At 45.4% G+C, this 25,996-nt stretch overlaps 1 protein-coding gene across 5 annotated transcripts in view; it reads left to right on the forward strand.

Moving 5' to 3' along the window:
• epha7 (eph receptor A7) overlaps positions 1-25,996 on the forward strand; it is a gene marked incomplete at its 3' end in the record, with an annotated part of 116,644 nt that overhangs the window by 82,782 nt on the left and 7,866 nt on the right. For 3 of the 5 annotated variants that reach the window (XM_083642737.1, XM_083642736.1, XM_083642739.1), the window contains exons 6-9: positions 12,135-12,259; positions 14,422-14,590; positions 20,434-20,542; positions 23,230-23,285. In XM_083642737.1, coding sequence (XP_083498863.1) covers positions 12,135-12,259; positions 14,422-14,590; positions 20,434-20,542; positions 23,230-23,285 — 459 coding nt within the window. Of the gene's footprint in view, positions 1-12,134; positions 12,260-14,421; positions 14,591-20,433; positions 20,579-23,229; positions 23,286-25,996 lie in introns of all 5 variants that reach the window. The other 2 variants (XM_083642735.1, XM_083642738.1) reach the window with 1 other exon arrangement.

Raw genomic sequence — 25,996 nt, forward strand, 5'->3', positions numbered from 1 at the left:
ATGTCTTAAAAAAGGTCTACAACTATTAGTCAGACGGCCGAACACAGTGACGTGTAAATATTCAGCCCTGTGGTGAGCACAGAGGAAACTGACCAGACCTGCTAGTCTATTCAACAAGGAGCTATTTGGCATTGTACCTTTTTAAGTGTGTTACCATAGATTCTTGCTGTGATTTATACGTTGAGGATTTTTCAACTCGCGCTACGCAAAAAAGTGTTGAACCGTAGTGCAGTGCTTACGAGTAAAACTCAGCTCAGTCAGTGGACATGTTGTCGAACACATTTCTTGTACATTGTTTGATATTGTCAGGCGTTTGTTTGCAGTGATATCATTGTGCCTACTTGATTTTTATGTCATTCTCAGATTAGTGATAAACATTTAATACACAGTTGTTAAATGCCAGCAATTTTGTGCACTTCAACACAGACAGTACTGTTTTATTATCCGGTTGTTTTGTTTGAGTTTTTACATGTCTCAAGCTGTCAAATGTGGCAGTAGTGCCAAGCTTCAAAGCGTTCACTATATCAAATCCAATATTGCATCGTTCTTCCTGTTGACAGATGTAGCAGCACATGCAGTGGCGTGTCTAGGGAGTGGCCTGGGGTGGCATGGGCCACCCCTAGAATCTGATTGGCCACCCCAGGTGCCACCCCATATGATTGGCTCTCTGCACAGTCAGTAAACCAAGCTTCCGTGTATAGGCGCAATCCAGTCTTAAACCTGAGAGGCAGTAATGAGCCATAGTAGTGTCTAGCCTGCAGAAAGCCCCAGAGAAGAAGATCTTGATTTCAGGATTTGGCGCAGCTGAGCAGCAAACAACGTAACGCTAAGTCGTGTGTGTGTGATGAAGTGAAGAAGCGTCCCCTGTCTTTCCTGGCGGCTACATGGACCAGGTGTGTTCTATATACTATTTATTTATTGTGGCATGCGTGAGTAGACTCTTTGGTACACATGACTAGCTACTGTGCCAGTGGTTTAAAGAAAGACAACATACATTACCTGCCAACAAACACAGAGATTTTCACTTTGAAATTAAGCACCCTCGCTAAAAAAAATATCATGACATGTTACGGTAGACTTGAAAGGACAATAAACCTGTGTGCTAGGCTATGTGATAATGTGGTGCAGCAGGTGTGTTTTCATCTCAGCTTGCTAGTTGCTTGCTAACATGAGCAAACCTGTCGTCAGTCATTGTTTGGTAGTCAATGCTAATGCTAGCTATGTAAATCTGTCTTGTGTAACTTTGTAGGCCTGATGTGAGCATGTCAAATGTATCCATGCATGCACAAGGAAATCTATTGTGCAAGACATATAAAGTGACATTATTCATGTGACTATTACAGTATGAAAAGAAATCAGAAGATTGAGGATTTATTCTCCATCAAAACTAAGAAATTAAAACCTGCACAGCAGGACAGAGCAGCCAGCAGCACTGCTACCAGTCATTTACAGTCAGAGCTGCAGGAGAGAGCAGCAACAAGCTCTCCTCCTTGTCAGTCAGATGAGTCAAGCCAGCAGCTTGACAGCAGGGATGTACAGCAGGAGCCCCCAGCTGTATGTGTGCGTATGTGTATACTGTCAAATCCTAATAGTTCCAGATTTCTCTTTAGAAACCTAAACAGTTATCTTGATATTGCCTTGATGTCAATGGAATTGTGATTAATTGCCAGACATTGCAACTAAAGTTGAAACTTGTCAATTATGTGTGTAGAACTGTGATACAGTACTCAACCCGAGGCTCTAGAGCCACATGCAGCTCCTTTATGGGTACTGTAGTTGTGGCTCTTTTAAGTCCTACTATAAATAAATAAATAAATAATCGGGAAAAAAAACAAAGGGAGGAAAGGAAAGATTTTTCCTTGTCAATGTGGCTCCTGACTAGGGCAAGGTTGCATACCACTGGTGTATAAGTACAATAATCATGAGTAACATGCACGTTAGCTTACTTAAAAAAGGTTGATTTTATTATAATTCTAATGGCAACTTATGTTTTTGTAGACTCAGACACAGATACTAGTGGTGATGAAGGCCCTTCAGCTTTTCCTGCACATCAGGGTATGTATACATTTGGCTTATTTGTCTGATTTGACTTGGGATGGGGATCCTTTGCTTATTCAGGGGACAGTTATTTCTATCAATACAAGTGTGAAAAAGGTATATGACTAATTTGACATACAAATAAATTGATACAACTGTTAAAATGGCTGTATTGGTATAGGTGTGCCAAGTCAGCCACCGTCTGAGAACCCTCCATCCAGCCGTACCTGTGCAGTCCCATCCCAGCAGCATCCAGCAGGCCGTAGTGATGTCACAGCCCGTGTTTCCCCCCCTGGACCTCATGGTATGCCTTTGCATTTCATTTTTCATATGAAATATATTGTGCTTAATTAATATTGTACTTCATACAATTCTTACATCTGCATTAATGCCCAATGAGCACTTCTGTCCCAATGTGACTTCCATAACATAATGCAGGATCTGATTCCCATGCTTTTGTCACTTTCAGATATTTCACAGTCAAGAGCAGCAGCTCCCACTCAACGTTGCCTAAACGTCTTTCTCAGAACCATGCAAGGTGCGTTTAACGCGTCGTGGTACAACCGTTATTCATGGCTTGAATACTCCCAGAATAAAGATTCAGCCTACTGTTACGCATGCTGACACTTCTCCCTCCCTAATGCGCCAGAATCTGTTTTCACCTCTGAATCAGGTTTTTCACATTGGAAAAAAGCAATGTTCAAAGATGGTGGCTTTAAGTTGCATGAGAGATCTGAGTCTCACGTTAACGCCATGTTGGCCTGGAATGAGCACAAGAGGGTAGTGCTTATGGATGCTTCTATAATAGACATGCTTAACAAAGAGTACAGGAAGAAAGTTGAAGAGAATCGCCGTTACATTAAAACAGTTGCAGATGTACTGCTTTTGACAGCAACTCAGAATATAGCTCAAAGAGGTCACCTGGAATCTGATGAATCTGACAACAAAGGGAATTTCTTAGAAGTTCTAGAAATGATTGCTAAACACAATCCGGTGGTAGCCAAAAAAATGAAGGCGCAAGGCAATGCTAAATACATGTTTATCTTGCTGCCAGGCGGTGTCCATTTGTAATGGCTTGGTGCATCTATTTCAGTAGCTTTTAAAGGATCCTTGACATACCTGATTAACAAGGACCCTTCCTGTTGTTGTTGTTACATGGTGGCTGTTAAAGCTGTGTGTAAAAACCTGAGTTGTTCTTGTGTTGTTGCCACCTGCTGGCGACTTGCATTGCCTTGTACAACTCAGGGGTCAAACATTGAAATCAAGTCTAGCAGAAAATCTATGATGTGGGCTGGTATGTTTCATGCAATGTTTTTGGTAACCCTTCCATGTCACTGTCACTATGACCGGTACTTGTTATTTACCAGGTAAATGAATGGCAAAAATAGTGAGTTTCAAAGTAATTGCAGCTGTAACTAGTAGATAAATACACTTGTAAAGTAAATAGTTTTTATTTATGTTTTATTGGCACTTATATACTTTATACTGTGGCTATTTGAGGCAAGTAAGCTAGTGTGAGTTCAGCACTTGAAGTTTTGCACAGATGAGGCAAGTAAGCTAGTGTGATTTCAGCACATTTAAAGCTTTGCACTTGTAAAGTAAATCTTTTTGTTTAATATTTATTTTGTATTCTGTTGGCACTCAATACACTTTACTTTTATACTGCGAGTATTTTTCAATGCCCATTTTCTTTTGTATGTGGCCTACTTTTGGAGGTGCAATTTCTTTAAAAAATAAAACATGGAAGCTTTATATTACATTTGTATGGCGCTACTCTTTGTGATTGATGGGTCTATTTCTCTTAAATGATGCTTTAAACACAGGAACGTAAGACACTGTAATGTTACTAATTAAAGTAGATATATGTAGTCTAGTTGGGACGAACATGGTAAATTAATGCTATTCTGACGTGTGCCGTGTGTGTGCACAGTGCGAGCGAGTGCGTGTGTTTTTTTGGCTAAAAGTCCAAAAAACGTCAAATTTTCTTCGGCACCGCCCTTGCGGGCGACGCCGTGGCCACCCCTTCGTAAGTCTGTGCCCCACTTGTGCCACCCTGGTAAAAAAATTCTGGACACGCCACTGAGCACATGTTGCATAGAAACAACGACAACAACAACAAAACACAGTTACTGTACCACATCTGCCATGACACTTCTTTACCGGAGCACATTTTGAAAGCAGCAGTAATTAATACATGAGTTAGTTGGTATGGTCCATGAGGCAAGCAGGGAGGCAGAGAAAGACACTTACGTAATGAACTACCTTCCATTAGCATTTAGCCGCCGCTGCCCACCAGCGAGTGGAAATCAGCCAGCGGAGTGAAAGAAGAGGATATTAAAAAGCCTGTGTTTAATATATTCACGAGATATTCAAATGCAGAGCACGGTGCAGACTGGCTGGATCAGTGTTAGGGGTCACAACACATTTTCTAATATTGCCAAATGAATGCACAAATGCAGGGCTTTTAGACCTCTGGCCAGGCGCCGGATTTCCCGTATATGGACGTTTTAGATTCACAAACTATATATACTAGCATCCCTCCTACCGTGCCTGGTCCTCGCCCCCCTCCTCCTCCTCCTCCTCATCGCTCATTTCTACCGTACCTCGTTGGTTAGCCCTGGAGGTCTCGCCCGCTACGCGGGTGCGCATACGCAGCTCGGCTGTTAAGCAATTGTGCGTCGTCCGCTCTCCATAGCTCTCTATAGTGTGGTGAGATGTAGAAAAACATTTTTTTGATGTTTTATCCAACTATGTTCACATTTATCACATTTATCCAATGAACAGCAAGCTACTTTCTAGCTCCACAGTTCTAATGCTGTGTGTTCATCCATTCACAGAAATTGGGCAGTTGTCTTTGTTGTACTTGTTAGTTGTTAATGGTCTTGTTTTTTTATATAGAAATAGAGAAATAAGTGTAGTGTGGTCAGGAACATTTCAGGCACAATGTTCTTTTGCTTTAAGCCCTGCAAATGTCTTCCAAAACCATCACTTTAAGACCGCCGTAACAATTATACACGCCCCACAGGTGTCTTAAAGGTCTGTGACTGGCTGATTGGCTGGCTGACTGGCTGATTATCTGACTGGCTGGCTGACTGGCTCATTGGCTGACTGGCTCATTGGCTGGCTGATTGGCTGACTGGCTGGCTGACTGGCTCTGGTCTCCATGATATTAAGTATGTCATTCATGGCTGTCACACACTGGCTGAGTGATCCACAGGAGAGAGACCGAGAGAGAGAGAGACAGAGAGAGAGAGAGAGAGAGAGAAATACAATATGGTTTTAAGGTCGGTGCCGTTCATTGTGTTTTTGAGAAACACCTTCCTGGAATGATCCAGCTCGTTTCAATGGGAGTGAGGGAGTGATGGGGGGACTAGTTAGTGATGGGGGACTAGGGAGTGAGGGAGTGATGGGGGGACTAGTTAGTGATGGGGGACTAGGGAGTGATGGGGGGTAGGGATGGGCATTTCTAGCAAAAACACTATTCGAAATTCGCTGGCCAAAGTCGACTTTTAATCGAAATTCGAAAAAAAAAAAAAAAATGTATTTTTTTTTTAAAAATGTAAACTTTTTTTTTTTTTTTTTTTTTGAGTAAAATGTTGCATTGTCTCCCCTGATTCTAAGTCTAAGGCTTTATTAATTAATAGAAAAAGCTTCTGCTGTGGATTTTTAGCTCAAACAAGCATTGCACCACTGAAGTATAGAACATGTTACATGACATTGACATTTTCGAAAATAAAAAACAGTTTTGACAATCATGAGTGGTTCATTAAATATTTAGTAGGCTCAGGTCTGAGTGCCGAAGGGGTGCCAAAGTCACCCCCTCTCCCTCTTCATGGGATTTCATCCGCCATTCATTTTTCCATAAACCTTGCTTAAAATGCTTATAAAAATTGTTTTACTTGCTCTAACCAAGCGATTCGACTATACTTAGAATCAGGGGAGACAATGCAACATTTCACTCACAAAAAAAAAAAAAAAAAAAAAAAAATCGAATTTCGACTTTCAATAATAAAAGTCGACCTTGATAATAACAACGATTATTCGAAAATTCGAAATTCGATGCCCATCCCTAATGGGGGGAGAGGCTGAGTCATTGCTCCTCCAGCTGCAGGCCATGAGGGGGGTAAATGGGGCATATCTGGTGAGTGAGCCTGCATCACACTGACTCTGGAGGGAGAAGAAGCTGTTTGAAAGTAGCTCATGAGATCCTGAACTGAGTCTGCAGCTCAGGCCATATCTCTGCTGAATGAAGAATGCTTCCTATTATTGATTTCTGAACATATACAACTGTTTTTTAACAGGTTTCACGGTCACAAGGGTCACGAAACTCACTTATAGTATATGACCCACATATGATATGATGACCACTTTAAAGTTTTAATAAGAAAAACATGAACGCTGGCACTACTTTCCAAACATGCCTGCCGACCTCCTATCCTTCCAAAAAGACATTTTGGATTCATATTTCATCGTGTGGCGAGTACCCAAAGCACAACATGTATTTTGGCGCCGTGAGATGTGTGTTTTGGCAGATTTTTAACAGCTGTACCATTAGCCTCCATTCTATGGAGATACTACCTAACTTCACGACTGTAGCTCACTGTAAACTGTGCCGGTAAGGCATGGTGTATCTTGGTTATGTGGGTGGGTGCGGGGGGGGGGGTGTGTGTGAGCTAAACTCCCGAAAAAGTGGAGTATCCCTTTAATCCCACAGCATTTTGTAGAATAATGCATGTGATTGGTTTAGTGTTAAAAACAGAGCAATAGTGTAGCCTTGCATTAGTCAAATAACTCAAACACTTTAAAAGCAACGTTCCCTCACCGTGGTCAAAAACAAAGAGTCAAGGCAACCATCTGGCCAAGAAGAAATGCTACAACTACAACTATTCCACATCAACTGTTTTGTAGCACAAAAAGAATTGTGAAGGAGGTGAGAGCAAATGGCAGGTTACAGCAGTGCAGGAAAACATATTTCAGTGCCATCAAGTCTGGATCCAGACGCAGCCTTGAGATGCCGTCTGGATGCGGGCGGAGAAAGCAGCCAAACTGGGAGAAGTTAAGCTGCACTAACCGCCTGTTGTGACTCGGCAATGAAAACTTAATCGTCCGTTTGACCGGCCGTCTGCTTTGAAAAGGAGACATTGTCCCTGTGTTTTGGGTGGATTATGAGGGACATGTCACAACAGCAGGTTGTGGACAACGTCTCGGGTGTCCTCCTGTCGTGCGCATTACTGTGAGGAATGCAGATGAGGCCCTAATGAGGGTTTAATCCAGCCGCAGTCACTAGTGACGGGTCATCTGAAAACAATGTGAGGTCAGCGGCGCCGCGGCTCTGCTGGGTCACTGAGCACGGCCCAGACACATCAGAACTTCAGCAGCTTCACGGGCTCTGCTGGGTCACTGAGCACGGCCCAGACACATCAGAACTTCAGCAGCTTCACGGGCTCTGCTGGGTCACTGAGCACGGCCCAGACACATCAGAACCTCAGCAGCTTCACTCTCTCACACTGTCACATGGCTTTTCTCCTGTCCGGCCTGCTCTTTGGCGCTTATTAGAAAATAAAGCAGGACACTGTTACACCTGATTGATACGACCGACTGTAGATTATAGAACAATACAGTTCTGAAGCTGCCGTACAGTATTAACAGTTGGGTTGCAAGCAACTAACGATTATTTTCATTATCGATGAATCCGTTGATTAATTTCTCAGCTAATTGATTCATCGTATGGTCTATAAAATGTCATAGAATGGTGAAAAATGTTGATAACTTTTTCAGAAAAATCCAAGATGACATCAAATGTGGTCTTTTATCCTGACCAAAAGTCCACAACCTAAAGTTAATCAGTTTACTGTCATAGGAGACTAAAGGAAGCAGAACATATTCACATTTGGGAAGCTGGAACAAGCTCATTTTAATTCATTAATTTGTTTCTTAAAAATCTGTCTAAACGATGAATACAAATAGTTGACCGTGAATTTTCTGTTGATCGACTAATTGATTAATCAGTCCCTCCAGGAAATTGCGATTTTGCGATCGCAATAATTAATGCAAATTCAACCAAACTCCGCGATATTTGTGGCGGCTTGCAATTCTTCAAAATTCCCACGATTTCGCCGCAAAAAGTTAGTAAAATGCCGCATCTTTACCTGGGTTTGAGATATGTGTGCGCTGTCATCTTGCCTGGTTGCTGTGGGAACGGGGGACAACAATAGGAACTGACGAGAGTATGGGACGTAACGTAGCACGTCATCGCATTGAGATGAGGAGGGCAAACCCCTCACATTTGCCAACAAAAATAAGCGCAAAACAATGACCAAATGTTTTGCATGAAAGTGGAGACAAACTATTTTGCACTCCGTGCAACACTGTCGTGGAGGAACACAAACGGAAATCGTCACTGGACAGCCACTTTTTTCTAGCGCGAAGCATTTGAGACCCACACACACACAGGTGGCATATTTAGCTTAGGGTCTAGTAGTTTTAATATTTAACAAGGAACAAGGGATGAGGAGGACAGGGAAGGCATGAAGAGGAAATAAGGATAAGAGGAAAAATATGAAGCAGTAAGCAAAAAGTATGAGAAAAGGCAAAGTGATAATAGCATTATTGAGGATGAGGAAGAAAGGAGAAGAGAAACTATGAAGGGAGGAAAAGAAAAAATGTAATTAAAAATTTAATCGCAATTCTTTCCGCAACTCCGCAATTTTTGCCAGTTCCCGCAATTTTACCGCAAAAAATCACATAAAATGTCACAAATTGCATCGCAAATTTTGAGAAAAGCCGCTGAAAAGCATTTATGATCGCAATAATCACAAAAAAACTGCAAAATCCTGGAGGGACTGATTAATCAACTAATCTTTGCAGCTCTAGTGCTGAAGCTGACATACAGTATTAACATTAACAATTATATAATAATAATATAATAATAATAATATGTATAATATATACATTAAAGCTTATTGTATTCTTGCAACCACTGTCAATAGAGAGGTCCAGGGATGACGTATTTTTGTGGGCTGAATGCGGAAGTCCCGAACTTCCTGGTTCTTCACTGTTTCTGTCTATGGGATTTTTGAATGGGTTTTTGGCGTGATGCTTCAAATAATGTCTGTGGGCAACGCAAGTTTAATCAAACGCGAACCAAGGTTCAGCGGGATAATCTTCACACATGAGGACCACTTTCATGAGTTTTGTAGTGTAAATGCGAGCCCTAGAAGTAAAAAGCTTGTGCTAAGCTAATCCAGAACTACACACTGTCGCATAGGCTTCACGTCACGTCAGCACTCAACCTGGACTGTTGTTGGATGTGTGCACTGATTACCTCGGGCTGAACGGGGCTGAACCAGGTGAGGGAAAGAGAATTTCCGTGTTCGTCGTTTGAAGTGGTGACGTTATTGACGTATATATCCACATCGACTCAAAAGTGTAGTCTCATTTAGCCGTTTGCTAGCTAGCCGCCCGTTTAACGGCATGTAAAAGCTTCAAAACTCATAAAAGTGGTCTTCATGTGTGAAGATGATGTTACTAAACACTGGTTCGCGTTTGATTAAGCCAGCGTTGCCCAGAGAGATTATTAGAAGCATCACGCCAAAAACCCATTCAAAACTCCCATAGGCGAAAACTGTGAAGAACCAGGGCTGTTAGCATCGATGATTTCCGGACTCGTTACTGGACCTCTCTATTGAGCACATCCTGAGAGCGGGATGAGTAATTTAAATCTCACGGTATGTTTACAGAAAGGATTTGGGCTTTTTGTGTTTACAGCACAAATTCCTGCTAAGAATAATGTTTTAGTTAGCCTATTAAATCTCCTTAGAGTACGCTCGAGTAATCCAAAAAGTTTGCTCACTTTTTGTTTGCAGTCACTGTGGTCTTTAAGAATGATGATGATGGCGATAATGATAATGAAATAGTAATTGCAGTAATAATAGACACAGTTAGCAGCAGCTACCATAGTAGCTGTAGTAGCAGTGGTAGTAGTAGTCGTAGTCGTAGCAAATTACTTAATTTCCCAAGAAGTGAAGCTAATACTATATAGATCGTTCCATTGCAACATTAGCGCACAGCAGCAGAGCTATGCTCGCCAGTTTGGACTGAAGGAGAGAGCACCCTACCTTAACACATTCACTGCCAGACGTTTTTTTTTTACTGTAGTTAGCTTCTGCCAGAGGGTTTTTTTGAGGATTCTGGCTCATCTTTCAAGACCCGAGGATTCTTTTCTGCTAAGATTTTGTGAACACACAATATCTCAAAATAACTAATAGAATGTGTGCTTTCTCTGTCTAAAAGAGTTAGTTTGTAGAGTTAGTAGTTATGTAAGCATTAGCAGTTGAATACAGCATGGTTTCAGCGTCAGAAAAATTATTCAGAGATAAACGGCTTTTTGTGAAATTCGATAGAACAGTCACTTTAACCATTCATTTTTGGCATCAGTAAGAGTCAGACATCTAAACAATAGTTTTGAACAGTAATTTCCTCCATAACAGCAGGAAACCCCCCTCTGCTTCCAACTCCTCCCTCCGTGTGTGTTCTCCTCCTGCCTCCCTGGCTCTCCAGCGGGCGTGTCACAACGAAGTTGCTGCTGCCTGGCTGCTGCCTGTTTGCGCGGCCGCTGTTTGAGGAAGTCTGGGTGGACTCGCTCGTTTCGTGGAGTTTTGGTTGAGAGCTTTGATGCGATTCTGGTCATATTTATGCTGCGTGTTTCAAAGTGTGCATCCAATCTATTCTTGGAACCCCCCACCGTTGCCACCGCTGTGCATCAGCGCGAAAGTGAAAGCGTTTTCGCCATCAATTTTACAGTATGAGAACGGCTTCCTCGCGCTTTTCCCTCCAGTTTTGGGTCGCCTCTTTCTACTGTGGAGAGACATGTCGACACTCAGTGGGTCGGTAAAATAGATTATACACATTCAATACCTCCAATTCTGGTGTAGGAGACGTAAAAGGGTTAGATCAACGTCCCACCGTCAAAAAAAAAAATCGATTCTGAAAACGTGTTAACACGTCGTTGGCAGTCAACAGCTGGATTCTGAAAACGTGTTAACACGTCCTTGGCAGTGAACGTGTTAATAACCAGTGTTGCTAACTCGGCAACTTTGTCGCTATATTTAGCTACTTTTCAGACCCCACTGGCGACAAATCTGGCGACTTTTTCTGACCGTGTGAAGCAACGTTAATGTGTTGAATCCAGTGCATTTGACAAGAAATAGGTGCGTCTGCTGCCGGGGTTTCTCTCTCTCTCCCTCCCTGTCAGGGCTTCACACAGACACACAATAGGAGTCCTTTTCAATCAGAAATTGCGACAGCGGTGTTGTCAAAAAAGCATCAGAGCTTAGTCTCTTCTTGGCTTCTATACTCTTTGGTAGTCGTGCTTGCAATAGATAGAGCCATAATAAGAAGCATTACATGACAACAGTGGGCTTATAGGCTTCATCTGCATGAGTTCAGTCACATCACTTAACTTCGGGAATTGACAGTAAAAAAAAGTATGGCAGTGTATACATTTGTTATTTAAATGTGGAAGCACTCAATACAGGAGCCAGACACTTGAAACGAGTCGTGCAGAGAACAACAGATAATTGCCGTGCATCAGACAGGTGCCATAAGGTTACAGGTGCATCCCTGTCCCTCAGTCATCAGGGAGAAGAAGCTCCCGCGGCAACGCAGGAATTAATTGAACCAAATTGCCATTGATAATCTCCATGTTGCAGTTTTCACGCTGGCTGGGAGAACGCGAGCTTCCGCTGTTTGCAGCATAATTGAAATTTCGATCATGAGGTGTAAACATTTAGGAACGGCAGTGTGAATATTCATCAGCTCAGTGGCTCAGAGAGACAGAGCGCAGAGAGAGCGGCTCTGTGTGCGACTGATTGTGCCTGGGTGTGTGCGTGTGCGTGCAGAGAGGGAGAGGAGCTCTGTGTGCGCCTGATTGTGCCTGGGTGTGTGGTGTGCGTGTGCGTGCAGAGAGGGAGAGGAGCTCTGTGTGCGCCTGGTTGTACCTGGGCGTATGCGTGTGTGTGTGTGTGTGTGTGTGTGCAGAGAGGGTTTGCCCTGGTGCTTATTGACATGTCTGTCTGTCTGTCTGGTTGTTTGCACAGCGCCCTCACAGGTCAGCGAGGTGATCAAGGAGAAAGTTCAGCAGCGCAGCATCCAGCTCTCCTGGCAGGAGCCCCAGCAACCCAACGGAGTCATCACCGAATACGAAATCAAATACTATGAAAAGGTAAAGCGCTGATGGACGCTCCATCTTGCATGCAGGGTTCCTACGGGTCCATGAAATCCTTGAAAGTTTTGTCTTTTAATAGACGTAAATAGACATGGCTCATTGAACGTGCTTGAATTGATATATTTTGTGCAAGAATACAGTAGATATATTGTGACGTTCAAAAAAGAAAGAAAGGTCCAATAGGCACTCTAATGGCAAAAAGCCTTTAGTAACATGGCCATTTCATTGTGAACTTAAAAAATATAAAAACTATGTAAAAACATAAATCTGGGATCCAACCCACACACATAGCAACACAAACATCCTTCTTTAGGATGTAGTCTGAAGTTGTTGTTTTTTACTTTACTTTTTTACTGAACATGTAACAGCACAGTGACATGTAACAGCACAGTTAACATGTAACAGCACATTTAACATGTAACAGCACAGTGGAGAAGTGTTCACACATTCAAGCCTCTCTCTCTCTTTTTAATTGACGTCTGTGAGCTTCTGTAACAGTAATGAACCTTGATCCGTGTCTCAACACTATGCCGTGGTGGGTCCTTGAATTTGAGGGAATTTGTGCTTGGAAAGTCCTTGAATTTGATGTTTAAAAGGTGTGGGAACCGTGCAATCTTGTATGTTGTGCATGTGTCAGTGTCTGTGTGTCTGAATGTGTGCGTCTTTATGAACCGCCCCTGTCCCTCCATCGCTCGGCTTCGCCACTCGCTTTTTGCCTGCTCTTCATTTAGTCTTCGCCTGCTGCTGTGAGTGCAGTTCTGTAGATTTGGAGAGGACCTTCTTTGTCTCATAATTGCGATAATGAATGAGATGCCCATAAGATTGTAATCAGCCTGTAGTCCTTCACAGCCACCCCCACACACATGCTAGCACACATGCTAGCACACATGCTAGCACACATGCTAGCACACATGGCACAATTAACAAGCCGCTACTGTTATCTCCTTCTCCCCTTCACGTAGTAGGGTACGCCGCTGCTTCCCCGTGTGTTTTCAGTCTGGACATAGCAGCGTTTTACACAACAAGTTTTAAGCCCACAAATCAAAGGCTCTGGGTAGCTGGGCTGTGCAGGCCGGTGCTGTTGGCTGCACGGAGGAATGGCTCCCCTGTGTCACGTACTGTGGCTGTGCTCTGCCCGGCTGTAAAAGTGGAACATTGGGAACAAGGACTACACCCCTAACAGACCCTGGCATTCCATTTGGGCTTTGGGCCGAGCGAAACATTGACACAACCACGGCAAAATACACAATGTGTGTGCAGCCTGTGCATCCAAAACGATGTATTGATGTGGAAGATGCTGTCGTACACGACCAGTCCAACGTCTGGACACATCTTACTGAATGTTCTGTGTTTCTCATTCTCTCAAAGCCATTTGGATGTAATGGTTTATGCTTCAATGGTTGTTTCTTACACAAATAGAAGAAGTGAAGTTGATGCCTTTGTGTGCAAAACATCCATCCAGGCTCCAAAAAAGAATCTGAAATAAAATATAAGATAGTTTTGATATTTTTTTTTTACACTTCTGATTATTTCATAGTTTTATATGAAATCGGCAAATCGGTTATTTTCATTCTCATGAAGACCGAATTTTAAAATAAATTTGCATGGTTTCTCCCAAAAAATTCATATGCATTTGGGGAGTCTGACTGACTGGAAGCAGCCATTGGAGAAGCCATTGGTGCTGAGTGACCATTTCAGTCCCTGTGTGTCGCTCTCAAATGAATCTGCCGCTGTGACAACAACAACGCTAGCTAGCAAGCTAGCAACCTACACGCAGAAAATGACCAGTTTTGACAAAGATTTGGATTGTGCAATAAAGCAGGCCTGCTTTCGGTGGATGGTTGTAAAGATAACAGAGCCTTTTTCCCCTGCTATACCGGAGTGAGAGTAAGAGGAGCCAGACTCTCTCCTGCGCTGGTGCAGCGTGAAACGGAGATACAGTAGTCTGGCAAGTGAGACTAGCATTTGGGTGAATCACTGTTAAATCATGTTCATTCCATTAGCAAAGTGGAGGTAATTGCATCCTCTGAAGTCTATTTGTTTTAGAAGCAAGGGAATTAAGATAACCACAACTTCAATAGTGCTCAATTTAGAAGCTTTATACTTTCAGATGGGCTATCTGGTTTTTTGGAATGAAACGTGATTTCTTCCCTGTGCAGGATCAGAAGGACCGCATCTACTCCACGGTGAAGTCCAGGTCCACCTCGGCCACGGTGAACAACCTGAAGCCCAGCACGGCCTACGTCTTCCAGATCAGAGCTTTCACAGCGGCCGGCTACGGCACCTACGGCCCCAGACTGGAGATCACCACCAAGGAGGAGGCCTCAGGTCCGCTGCACCCAGCACAACACAACACAACACAACACAACACAACACAACACAACACAGCACAACACAACACAACACAACACAACACAACACAACACAGCACAACACAACACAACACAACACAGCACAACACAACACAACACAACACAGCACAACACAACACAACACAACACAGCACAACACAACACAACACAACACAGCACAGCACAACACAACACAGCACAGCACAACACAACACAGCACAACACAACACAACACAACACAGCACAACACAACACAACACAACACAACACAACACAGCACAGCACAACACAACACAACACAACACAACACAACACAGCACAACACAACACAGCACAACACAACACAACACAACACAGCACAGCACAACACAACACAACACAGCACAGCACAGCACAGCACAACACAACACAACACAACACAACACAGCACAACACAGCACAGCACAACACAACACAACACAGCACAACACAACACAGCACAACACAACACAACACAACACAGCACAGCACAGCACAGCACAACACAACACAACACAACACACACATGCTGCTTGCACTACTATTGCTGCAGATCACCTGTCAATCAAACAGCGTGGGCGGGACTGTGATGTCTTTCTCCTTGGGTTTTTCTGTTGATGAAGTTTCTGTAGGTGGCGCTCTTTTCTTCGTATGTGTAATTTATCGGAAATCGCTGGATGTGGGTGGGAGGCCAGACTGATCTGCAGAAGGAAACAGAACGTGAGGTCACATGCTCAGTATGGTTTTAGCAGGCTACTGTTCAGAATGTGAGGTCACATGATCAGTATGGTTTTAGCAGGCTCCTGTTGGCTGCTGTCAGAAACGCATCACTTCCCTCCCTTTTAATGGAAAGCCCACAGAGGCCATTAGGATCAGTCCCCAAGGCAGAGTTGGACCACCCCGATGGATCGGCACATCGCACCAACCTGTTCATGTTCCAGACACATTTCTCCAACATGCCACTGTAGTAAATAGCCCAGGGAAATTATTTGCTTTCAAGCAATCAAACACAAATTGCTTTTATTTCATACTGACAAAACGTCATGGGGAAAATTACTAAGCAGACGGACAAGGTGCCGTCAAGAGAATAAACGCATTTAAATCTAATCAGTTACATTCGATTTGCCCTAATTGTCGGAGCGAGTGGTGGTGAGTTCTGGTGACTGATGGTGTGTGTTGAGAGTTGTTTGTATTCCGGATCAGAATGAATGGCGTCATAACATGGAAACACATTAGGAAGGCGGGCAAACTTCTTGTTGTTAGAATAGTTGATGCATCAGCTTTTCTCTCATTTGAAAGCTGCTTTATGAAAGAGCCCATTAGTCTCTTATTCATTCACTCCTAATTCATTAGGTCAGGCCGGCAACTTCAGTCTCAGGGCTCTCTCTCTCTCTCTCTCTCTGCCTCTCTCTCTCTCTCTCTCTCTCTCTCTCTCTGCCCCCTCTCTCTCTCTCTGCCTCTCTCTCTCTCTCTGCCTCTCTCTCTCTCTCTGCCTCTCTCTCTCTCTCTCTCTCTCTCTCTCTCTCTCTGCCCTCTCTCTCTCTCTGCCTCTCTCTCTCTCTCTCTCTCTCTCGCTCTCTCTCTCTGCCCTCTCTCTCTCTCTCTGCCTCTCTCTCTCTCTCTCTCTGCCTCTCTCTCTCTCTCTGCCTCTCTCTCGCCCTCCGCTCTCACTCTCGCTCTCTGCCTCTCTCTCTCTCTCGTCTCTCTCTCTCCTCTCTCTCTGCCCCTCTCTCTCTCTCTCTGCCTCTCTCTCTCTCTCTCTCTGCCTCTCTCTCTCTCTCTTGCCTCTCTCTCTCGCTCTCACTCTCGCTCTCTGCTCTCTCTCTCTCTCTATCTCTGCCTCTCTCTCTCTCTCTCTCTCTCTCTCTCTCTCCTCTCTCTCTCTCATCTCTCTCTCGTCTATGCCTCTCTCTCTCTCTCTGGCCTCTCTCGCTTTCTCTCTCTCTGCCTCTCTCTCTCTCTCTGCCTCTTCTCTCTGCATCCCTCTCTCTCTCTCTCTCTCTGCCCTCTCTCTCTCTCTCTCTCTCTCTCTCTCTCTGCCTCTCTCTCTCTCTCTCTGCCTCTCTCTCTCTCTCTCTCTGCCTCTCTCTCTCTCTACCTCTCCTCTCTCTCTCTCTGCCTCCTCTCTCTCTCTCTCTGCCTCTCTCTCTCTCTCTCTCGCTGCCATCTCTCTCTCTCTACCTCTCTCTCTCTCTCTCTACCTCTCTCCCTCTCTCTCTGCCTCTCTCTCTCTACCTCTCTCTCTCTCTCTCTGCCTCTCTCTCTCTCTCTCTCTGCCTCTCTCTCTCTCTGCCTCTCTCTCTCTCTCTCTCTCTGCCTCTCTCTCTCTCTCTCTACCTCTCTCTCTCTCTCTGCCTCTCTCTCTCTACCTCTCCTCTCTCTCTCTCTGCCTCTCTCTCTCTCTCTCTCTGCCTCTCTCTCTCTGCCTCTCTCTCTCTCTCTCTGCCTCTCTCTCTCTCTCTCTACCTCTCTCTCTCTCTCTCTGCCTCTCTCTCTGCCTCTCTCTCTCTCTCTGCCTCTCTCTCTCTCTCTTCTCTGCCTCTCTCTCTCTCTCTACCTCTCTCTCTCTCTCTCTGCCTCTCTCTCTCTCTCTCTGCCTCTCTCTCTCTCTCTCTCGCTGCCTCTCTCTCTCTCTACCTCTCTCTCTCTCTCTCTACCTCTCTCCTCTCTCTCTGCCTCTCTCTCTCTACCTCTCTCTCTCTCTCTCTGCCTCTCTCTCTCTCTCTCTCTGCCTCTCTCTCTCTCTGCCTCTCTCTCTCTCTCTCTCTCTGCCTCTCTCTCTCTCTCTCTACCTCTCTCTCTCTCTCTGCCTCTCTCTCTCTACCTCTCTCTCTCTCTCTCTGCCTCTCTCTCTCTCTCTCTCTGCCTCTCTCTCTCTCTCTCTCTCTCTGCCTCTCTCTCTCTCTCTCTGCCTCTCTCTCTCTCTCTACCTCTCTCTCTCTCTCTCTCTCTCTCTCTCTGCCTCTCTCTCTCTCTCTACCTCTCTCTCTCTCTCTCTCTCTGCCTCTCTCTCTCTGCCTCTCTCTCTCTTTCTCTCTGTCTCTCTCTCCCTCTTCTCTGCTCCCCCCACCACACACACACACACACCTACACGGATTATGTCCTGTGACAAGAAGTTCACAAGTTTGCTCCAGTGGAAGTGTCCTTGCACACACATAGAAAGCCTGCCCTTTCATATCAATGTCTCAAGAGGGCGTACGCAAAGCTACAAGTTTGTAATTGGACAATTGGATGCTATTAGCTCCTCCCACAATAGGCAATTAGGGAGATATTCAGCCAGCTGATCGCTGGTGTCACTACATTTTTACTGGCGATGAGGCTAGCTGCTGTCCGCTCCAGACAGGCCGCGGATAATCATTAGTCTCTTTCCGAGTATTTATACAGCGCAGATCTACTTGATTTAAAATGCATGAATTTCCCCCGACCTCATACACCTGATACATACACCTTATGTGCGGAGCTACGGCGAGCCATTCTTCAGGAGCAATCGGCAGTTTGTCAACGCAAAACAGTCTAAGCACTCTGAGAGCCCTGCTGCTGCTGCACTGTGAGACTGAGAGCCCTGCTGCTGCTGCTGCACTGTGAGAGCCCTGCTGCTGCTGCACTGTGAGACTGAGAGCCCTGCTGCTGCACTGTGAGAGCCCTGCTGCTGCAATGTGAGAGCCCTGCTGCTGCAATGTGAGAGCCCTGCTGCTGCAATGTGAGAGCCCTGCTGCTGCTGCACTGTGAGAGCCCTGCTGCTGCTGCACTGTGAGACTGAGAGCCCTGCTGCTGCACTGTGAGAGCCCTGCTGCTGCAATGTGAGAGCCCTGCTGCTGCTGCACTGTGAGAGCCCTGCTGCTGCTGCACTGTGAGACTGAGAGCCCTGCTGCTGCTGCACTGTGAGAGCCCTGCTGCTGCTGCTGCACTGTGAGAACCCTGCTGCTGCTGCACTGTGAGAGCCCTGCTGCTGCTGCTGCACTGTGAGAGCCCTGCTGCTGCTGCTGCACTGTGAGAGCCCTGCTGCTGCTGCTGCACTGTGAGAGCCCTGCTGCTGCTGCTGCACTGTGAGAGCCCTGCTGCTGCTGCTGCACTGTGAGAGCCCTGCTGCTGCTGCTGCACTATGAGAGCCCTGCTGCTGCTGCTGCACTGTGAGAGCCCTGCTGCTGCTGCTGCACTGTGAGAACCCTGCTGCTGCTGCTGCACTGTGAGAGCCCTGCTGCTGCTGCTGCACTGTGAGAGCCCTGCTGCTGCTGCTGCACTGTGAGAGCCCTGCTGCTGCTGCTGCACTGTGAGAGCCCTGCTGCTGCTGCTGCACTATGAGAGCCCTGCTGCTGCTGCACTGTGAGAGCCCTGCTGCTGCTGCTGCACTCTGCTGCTGCTGCTGCACTGTGAGAGCCCTGCTGCTGCTGCTGCACTGTAAGAGCCCTGCTGCTGCTGCACTGTAAGAGCCCTGCTGCTGCTGCACTGTGAGAGCCCTGCTGCTGCTGCTGCACTGTGAGAGCCCTGCTGCTGCTGCACTCTGAGAGCCCTGCTGCTGCTGCACTCTGAGAGCCCTGCTGCTGCTGCTGCACTGTGAGAGCCCTGCTGCTGCTGCACTGTGAGAGCCCTGCTGCTGCTGCACTCTGAGAGCCCTGCTGCTGCTGCACTATGAGAGCCCTGCTGCTGCTGCACTGTGAGAGCCCTGCTGCTGCTGCTGCACTGTAAGAGCCCTGCTGCTGCTGCACTCTGAGAGCCCTGCTGCTGCTGCACTGTGAGAGCCTGCTGCTGCTGCTGCTGCACTGTGAGAGCCCTGCTGCTGCTGCTGCACTGTGAGAGCCCTGCTGCTGCTGCACTGTAAGAGCCCTGCTGCTGCTGCACTGTGAGAGCCCTGCTGCTGCGCGGGGAAAAACAATCCAACCTGAATGTGTCTTTGTTTGAGATGAAGGGCATCGCCGAGGCCGCCTGGGACTATTAAGCCCACTTTCTGAAACAGTAGAGCCGTGTGTATGAGGACGGCTCCAAAATAGAAACGTCCCTCCTCGTCTCACTCTCTCTCTCTCTCTCACTCTCTCACTCTCTCACTCTCTCACTCTCTCACTCTCTCTTTCTCTCTCTCAGAGGGGCAGGAGAGAGAGAGAGAGAGGGAGGGGGCATGTCACTCATATCATAGGGCTCGGTTCTGTCCTGCAGATCGTCAGGCTTTGATGTACTGACGTTCACACTCAAGCCCCAACCTTCGGTTCTGAAAATGCCAACGCGGAAGTGCCAAAAACCGCAGTTGCTCGAATGGCCACTTGAGGCTGGCTCCAAAAGGGAGTCATTCCCCATTCAGCCCCATGTTAAAATGCAGAAACACACATGGTACATGAAAGGGTCTCTCTCTATAGCTAATTTCACCATTCATGACAACTGTACTGTATGGCTGCAAAAAAAAGTTAGATTGTATAGAAGTGAATGGGGAAATGACCTGACTTCTCACCTGATTCATGACCTCAGTAAACACTTTCCTAATGAGTTTATGATCTCAATCACTAGTTTCAAGTCTTCTTCAATACAGCATCATGTTCAATTAGTCAATTATGGTCCCATTTAGAGTCAAATAGACGATAAATCAGACTATGTTTTGGGGCTGTGATTGACAGGTCGCCTGTCCAGTGATCGCACAGCTTGACAATGGCGGACCAATAGCAGGCTGCTGCTCTCCTCGTCCAAATTATGGTCACTGTTCTGGCTCCAAGAAAACCAAGATGGCGACGGTCACAGTGGCTCGGTCCATATGTGTTGTACAGTCCACAGTGTTTCACAGTGTGTCTTTCTGTCTTCCTGCATGTGTCTCCTCAGCAGCGATCGTCTCCAGCGAGCAGAACCCCGTCATCATCATCGCGGTGGTGGCCGTGGCCGGGACCATCATCCTGGTGTTCATGGTGTTTGGCTTCATCATCGGGAGAAGGTACGCTCTCGCGGGCCCCATTGACTCTCCGCTCCTGTGAGTCTGTCTCCGCTGCTCAATTAGCCTTTCTGTCACTCACAGGCCTCCATAGACATGGAGTCGTCCACACACACACACACACGTGCATCATCCTGTGGCATGCTGTGCTAATGGCTTGTGACGCATCATTTTCCACTCCACCCTCACTGAACACATATTCACATCTTTCTGCTTATTTTACCTTTTCCTCTTCTTTTTGGGGGGGGGGGTCGTAATGGAGCCATTATGAGACATGTACTCAATAGTAGGGGTGTCACGATACACTAATTTCACGATACGATACGATACACGATATTGGGTTCACGATAACGATACGATACGATATTTTAACAATATTTTTTTTAACAAAAGGAAATAATTTTGATGTATTTATTTATCATTTATTTAACCATGTGAGTCCCGTTGAAATCGAAACCTCTTTCCAAGGGAGCCCTGGGAAAATACTGGAAAAATAGTCTTTCATTTGAAATACACAAAATGCAAAACAAATGCTGTTTTTGGAGATTGTTATTATAATAACTAGAAAACAACATGGAAGATAATGCTTCTCTTGCAATAGAATGTGTCACACTGTCACAAACTAAATGTTTGTTGCATGGTGAAAGAAAAATAAAGTATACAATCTATTTCTTAAATAACTCATGCTCAATGGTCCCTAAACTTATGTAATATTATGTACCCCTTGAGCTGTTTTGCCATGCCAGTAGTAGTCTACCCCTCACTCATGCGTGTTGATTCTGCTAAATTTGTTCTATTATTATTCAGGAGCAATTTTTTTTTTTTTTTTTTTACGATATAATTTTTTTCTGACGATACGCATATCGTGACGTTTCGATATCGCGATATATCGTGCGACGAAATATCGTGACACCCCTACTCAATAGTGATAAGGGGTTCGGCTCCATCTGTGTGTGTGTGTGTGTGTGTGTGTGTGTGTCTGTGTGTCTGTGTGTGTGTGTGTGTGTGTGTGTGTGTGTGTGTGTGTGTGTGTGTACGTGCGCACTTGTGTGTGTGTGTGTGTGTGTGTGTGTGTGCGAGAGAGAATGTCCGAGTGAGTGAGGGTTCCCACAGTCATGGAAAACCTGGAAAAGTCATGGCATTTCAAAATCTTGTTTTCCAGACCTGGAAAAGTCATGGAATTAGAAAATAAATTCTTGGATAGTTTTGGAAAAGCCATGGAAATTGTGTGGATTAATGGATAACATTAACATAACATGGACACTGGATAAATAGGACACACCTCTTTATGTTGGATTTTAGTGCCTCTTGTATATTTTTATATGGACATCTTTTTAATGGAAAATGCATGTTTTATTACAATAGCTTCCATGTAGCTACTTAACAGTCATGTGATGCAGTTCAGAGTCACTGCCTCGCATTACATGGACATTCTATTGTGGGTCCTTGAAAAGTCCTGGAAAAGTTTTGAAATGTTCTCTGTGAGAATGTGTGTTGCTGCTCCTGTGTCATGGTGGCAGGAGGACGTATCTCCTCCCTCTCCTCCAGCATCACTTCAGCCCTCATCACTGCCCTTCACTCACACACTTCCCCCGCACGAACGCCACTTCCTCTTCCCTTCATCGGGTGACATCACAGCCTGCCTCCCATGCATGGGGCCATTTCGTGCGTGTGCGTGCGGTGTGAACAGTGTAGACCAGGGGTGGCCAAACTTTTGGGTTGTGGGGCCGCATAGAGAAAACTAGAAGGAGTCGCGGGCCAAACTATATAAGCTCAGCAGTTTTCGCGGGAAAAAAATTGGACCAGAAAACCCTTGTGCCATCAAAAATGTAATTTCTACCTAAATAAATATATGACACATAGTTTATTGATGTGCTCACCTATTACAATTTTTTCAAATGTTCTTTTCCTGTGCCAACAGAGATAATTTAACATAACATTAGTATTAAACATTCATTCAGTATTAAAAATGTTTAAAAATAAATAGACCAAGTCAGGGTACTCAAGTATAACCCATTTTCAATGGTTTTAAATTGAAAAAACGAAATGGGGAGAATTCGAAAACTTTAAAACGGAAAAACGGAAAAGTTATTAGCAATTATTATTTATTTATTTTCTAAATTCATGCGGGCCACTTAAAAACGGGCAGTGGGCCGTAGTTTGGCCCGCGGGCCGTAGTTTGGCGACCCCTGGTGTCGACACACGCTACACACATGTCATTTACATGTACAGTACATCCATCTAGCTGCATGTCTGTCATCTTGTGGCTTACTGCACCTTCCTACACCAACCCCCCCCCTCCCCCACGTTTTTTCCCTTTCTTCTTCTGCTCAAAGAGCAGCCTTGTGCTTGAGGGAACCTTCAACACGTTAATATGACAAATTAATATTACATGACATGTTGAACAGCCCTTTACAGTGCATGCATTATTAGAAATGTTAGAGGTTATTATGCCGACTGGAGATCAGGCTGTGTGCTCACAGAGCCCAGCTATTTCCCATGCTAGTGCTGCTCGGGTTGGCAGCCCGTGCGGTGCCGCTCGGCGTTGCTATCTTAAGAGACGTGTCACGCACGGCGTTTAGTCGCCGCATTAACATTCTTGTAAATTAGCGTGTTTATTTCCTGCCGCACAATCAGTTGATTCTGAGACTGTCTTCCTCTCACCCCTCCCCCCCCCCCCCCGTGTGAAGGCACTGCGGGTACAGCAAGGCGGACCAGGAGGGAGACGAGGAACTCTACTTCCAATGTGAGTGCCTGCATTCATCAGCTTAGACACACACACACACACACACATGTACACACACACACACACACATACACACACACACACGTACACACACACACACGTACACACACACATACACACACATACACACACAACCGCCCACACACGTAAAGATCTCAGTCACTGCATACTGGCACAGCAGAGCGTGCCTCAAAACCCCAGGACGAGCGTTCCTGCTTTGTCCCAGTTCATTTGATGCTCTTGATTTGAGTCAAAGCTGGGAACAATCAGGCGAACATCTGCTGGCGATTGGCTCCTTCTTAGACCAAAAGCTGGTGAGATGAAGACGTCAAAGTCCATGAAACTGCAAACACATTGTCAGAGAGGGAGCGGAGGGCCGAGCCGCGAGGAAGAACACTTCTCTAGTAGAAATGTAAAAAAGGCTTTTAAAAGGCAGACAGTTTGAGCAGAGCGTCTGCTGGGGATGAAGGGTACACAGCTTGCTTGGTTCGGGGTTCTCCCTTAACACGTTGACTGCCAATGACGAGATATCTCGTCTTACAGAATCCAACCGTTGAGTGCCAAAGACGAGATATCTCGTCTTAAAAATAAAAATAAAAAAATTGACGGTCGGGCGTGGATCAACGCTCCCCCCGTCTCCTATAAAAATATTGGAAGTATTGAATGTGTATAATCTATTTTACACAGAAAGGCCAGAATCGCACGCATTCCGAAAACCCAGAAACGAACGAGCCTCATTCTCATACTGTAGGCGAAAACGCTTTCACGCTGCTGCACACCGGCGCACAACGGTGGAGGGTTCCAAAAATAGACTGGGTGGGCAGCATAAAGCCTAGAATCGCACAAAGCTTCATCAAAGCTCTCAACCGAAAATCCAAGAAACGATTGAGTCCCATCCACAGTCCACACTCGCCACACTCGCCGACGAGGGGCCGCCAGAGAGGGAGGCTGCTCACTGCTCAGACAGGCAGGAGAAACTGGCTTGTGACAAACGCCACCAGACACGCCCATGGAGGGAGGAGTTTAAAGGAGAGGGTGTTCATAACTATATTGTTCAGATGTCTGATCTCTCACTGATGCCAAAAATAAATGGTTAAAGTGACTGTTCTGCCTGTTTGATTGAATTTCACAAAACTGCGATTATCTCAGCTTCCTGTCTCACACGCTGAAACCATGCTGTACTCAACGGCTAATACCTACATAACTACTAACTCTACAAACTAACTCTTTTAGACAGAGAAAGCACACATTCTATTAGTACTTTTGTGAACTTCGTGTTCACAAAGTCCAAGCAGAAAATTATCCTCGGCTCTTGTAAAATGAGCCAGAATCCTCAAAAAACGGCTTGGCAGAAGCTACCTACAGTAAAAAAAAATGGCTGGCAGTGAATGTGTTAAGAAGCCTTCTATTGGGTAAGAGAGGTTTGTTTCCACGGCGATCCAGCACCCTTAATGATGCCCCTGGAGATGCAGGCTGCAGACAGCTGTAATGATCCGTGCTGTAGGCACACTGCTGATTTAGAAACAAAGGGTCACGCGGTGTCACAGAGCAGCAGCGCTAAAGCAGCAGAGCCAGAGCCCTGGTGGTGAGCCCAGGTAGGATAACCGCTAAGTGTCTGACAGATCAGCCTCGGCAGACGCAGCACACAGGTCCAACCTGCGAAAAACATGGCACACAAACAAGGAGAGCGCCGCGCTTTTAATGGCGGGATTCGCTCGGCAATATCAAACGACGGAGAGGCTGCCCGGGCGACACGAGCCAGATAGCGTGCGAACTCGACACGTCGAGCCAATTTGTCTGGCGTGTAGCGCGCGAGGACGTTGGTGATAAGCCATCTCCTATCAGATCAGCTGACATCTTGGATGGACGAAGCAATTATGGGAGCCAGTGGAGGGGGTTTCTCAGCTGCCAGCGTGGCCTCGCCTGAGCACAATGCGTGTGTTGTATTTATTTTACACCCGCGTTGGATCGGCCAACCACGTCTTTACACTCAGGCAGAGAATATGCCTGTTGTGTTCTGCTCCAGCTACGAGCTGTTCAATGATGCTGTTTTACTGCGGCCGTTCCAGCGTTGATCTAGTGTATGCTGGTAGTATCTCGTTAAATTGTAAAGTTGACAGGTTATATTGTTATCAGAGGAATTTAAAATGCACAGTGCAATAGTTCCTAAGAGTAGTCTGTTGACTGAGTGCATAATACTGTAATTTGCTGCAAATTTAGGGTTTTGTTGGAAATATTAGCTTGACTTCTTACCTCGTCTCTGGCCTTTCTCTAACCTTTTCTACATCGGTTGTGTTGTTTTTCTTCAGACTACTTCTACACCACCACCACCCCCCCCCCCCCCTCATGCATATTCATGAACTATTCCCACACCATTGTTATTTGAAATTTCACGGTAAAAGCAAGACTTAATTTTCCGTTTGAAGACAGATTTGAAATCCCTGCCCGAGGTGCCGTTCTGTCACTGAGTTCATTCTGTAGATATTTATTACATCAGTGAGTTCATTCTGTAGATATTTATTCCATCAGTGAGTTCATTCTGTAGATATTTATTACATCAGTGAGTTCATTCTGTAGATATTTATTACATCACTGAGTTCATTCTGTAGATATTTATTACATCACTGAGTTCATTCTGTAGATATTTATTCCATCAGTGAGTTCATTCTGTAGATATTTATTACATCACTGAGTTCATTCTATAGATATTT

This window comes from Poromitra crassiceps, assembly GCF_964638095.1.
Source record: "Poromitra crassiceps genome assembly, chromosome: 9".
In the NCBI taxonomy this organism is placed as follows: Eukaryota; Metazoa; Chordata; class Actinopteri; order Beryciformes; family Melamphaidae; genus Poromitra; species Poromitra crassiceps.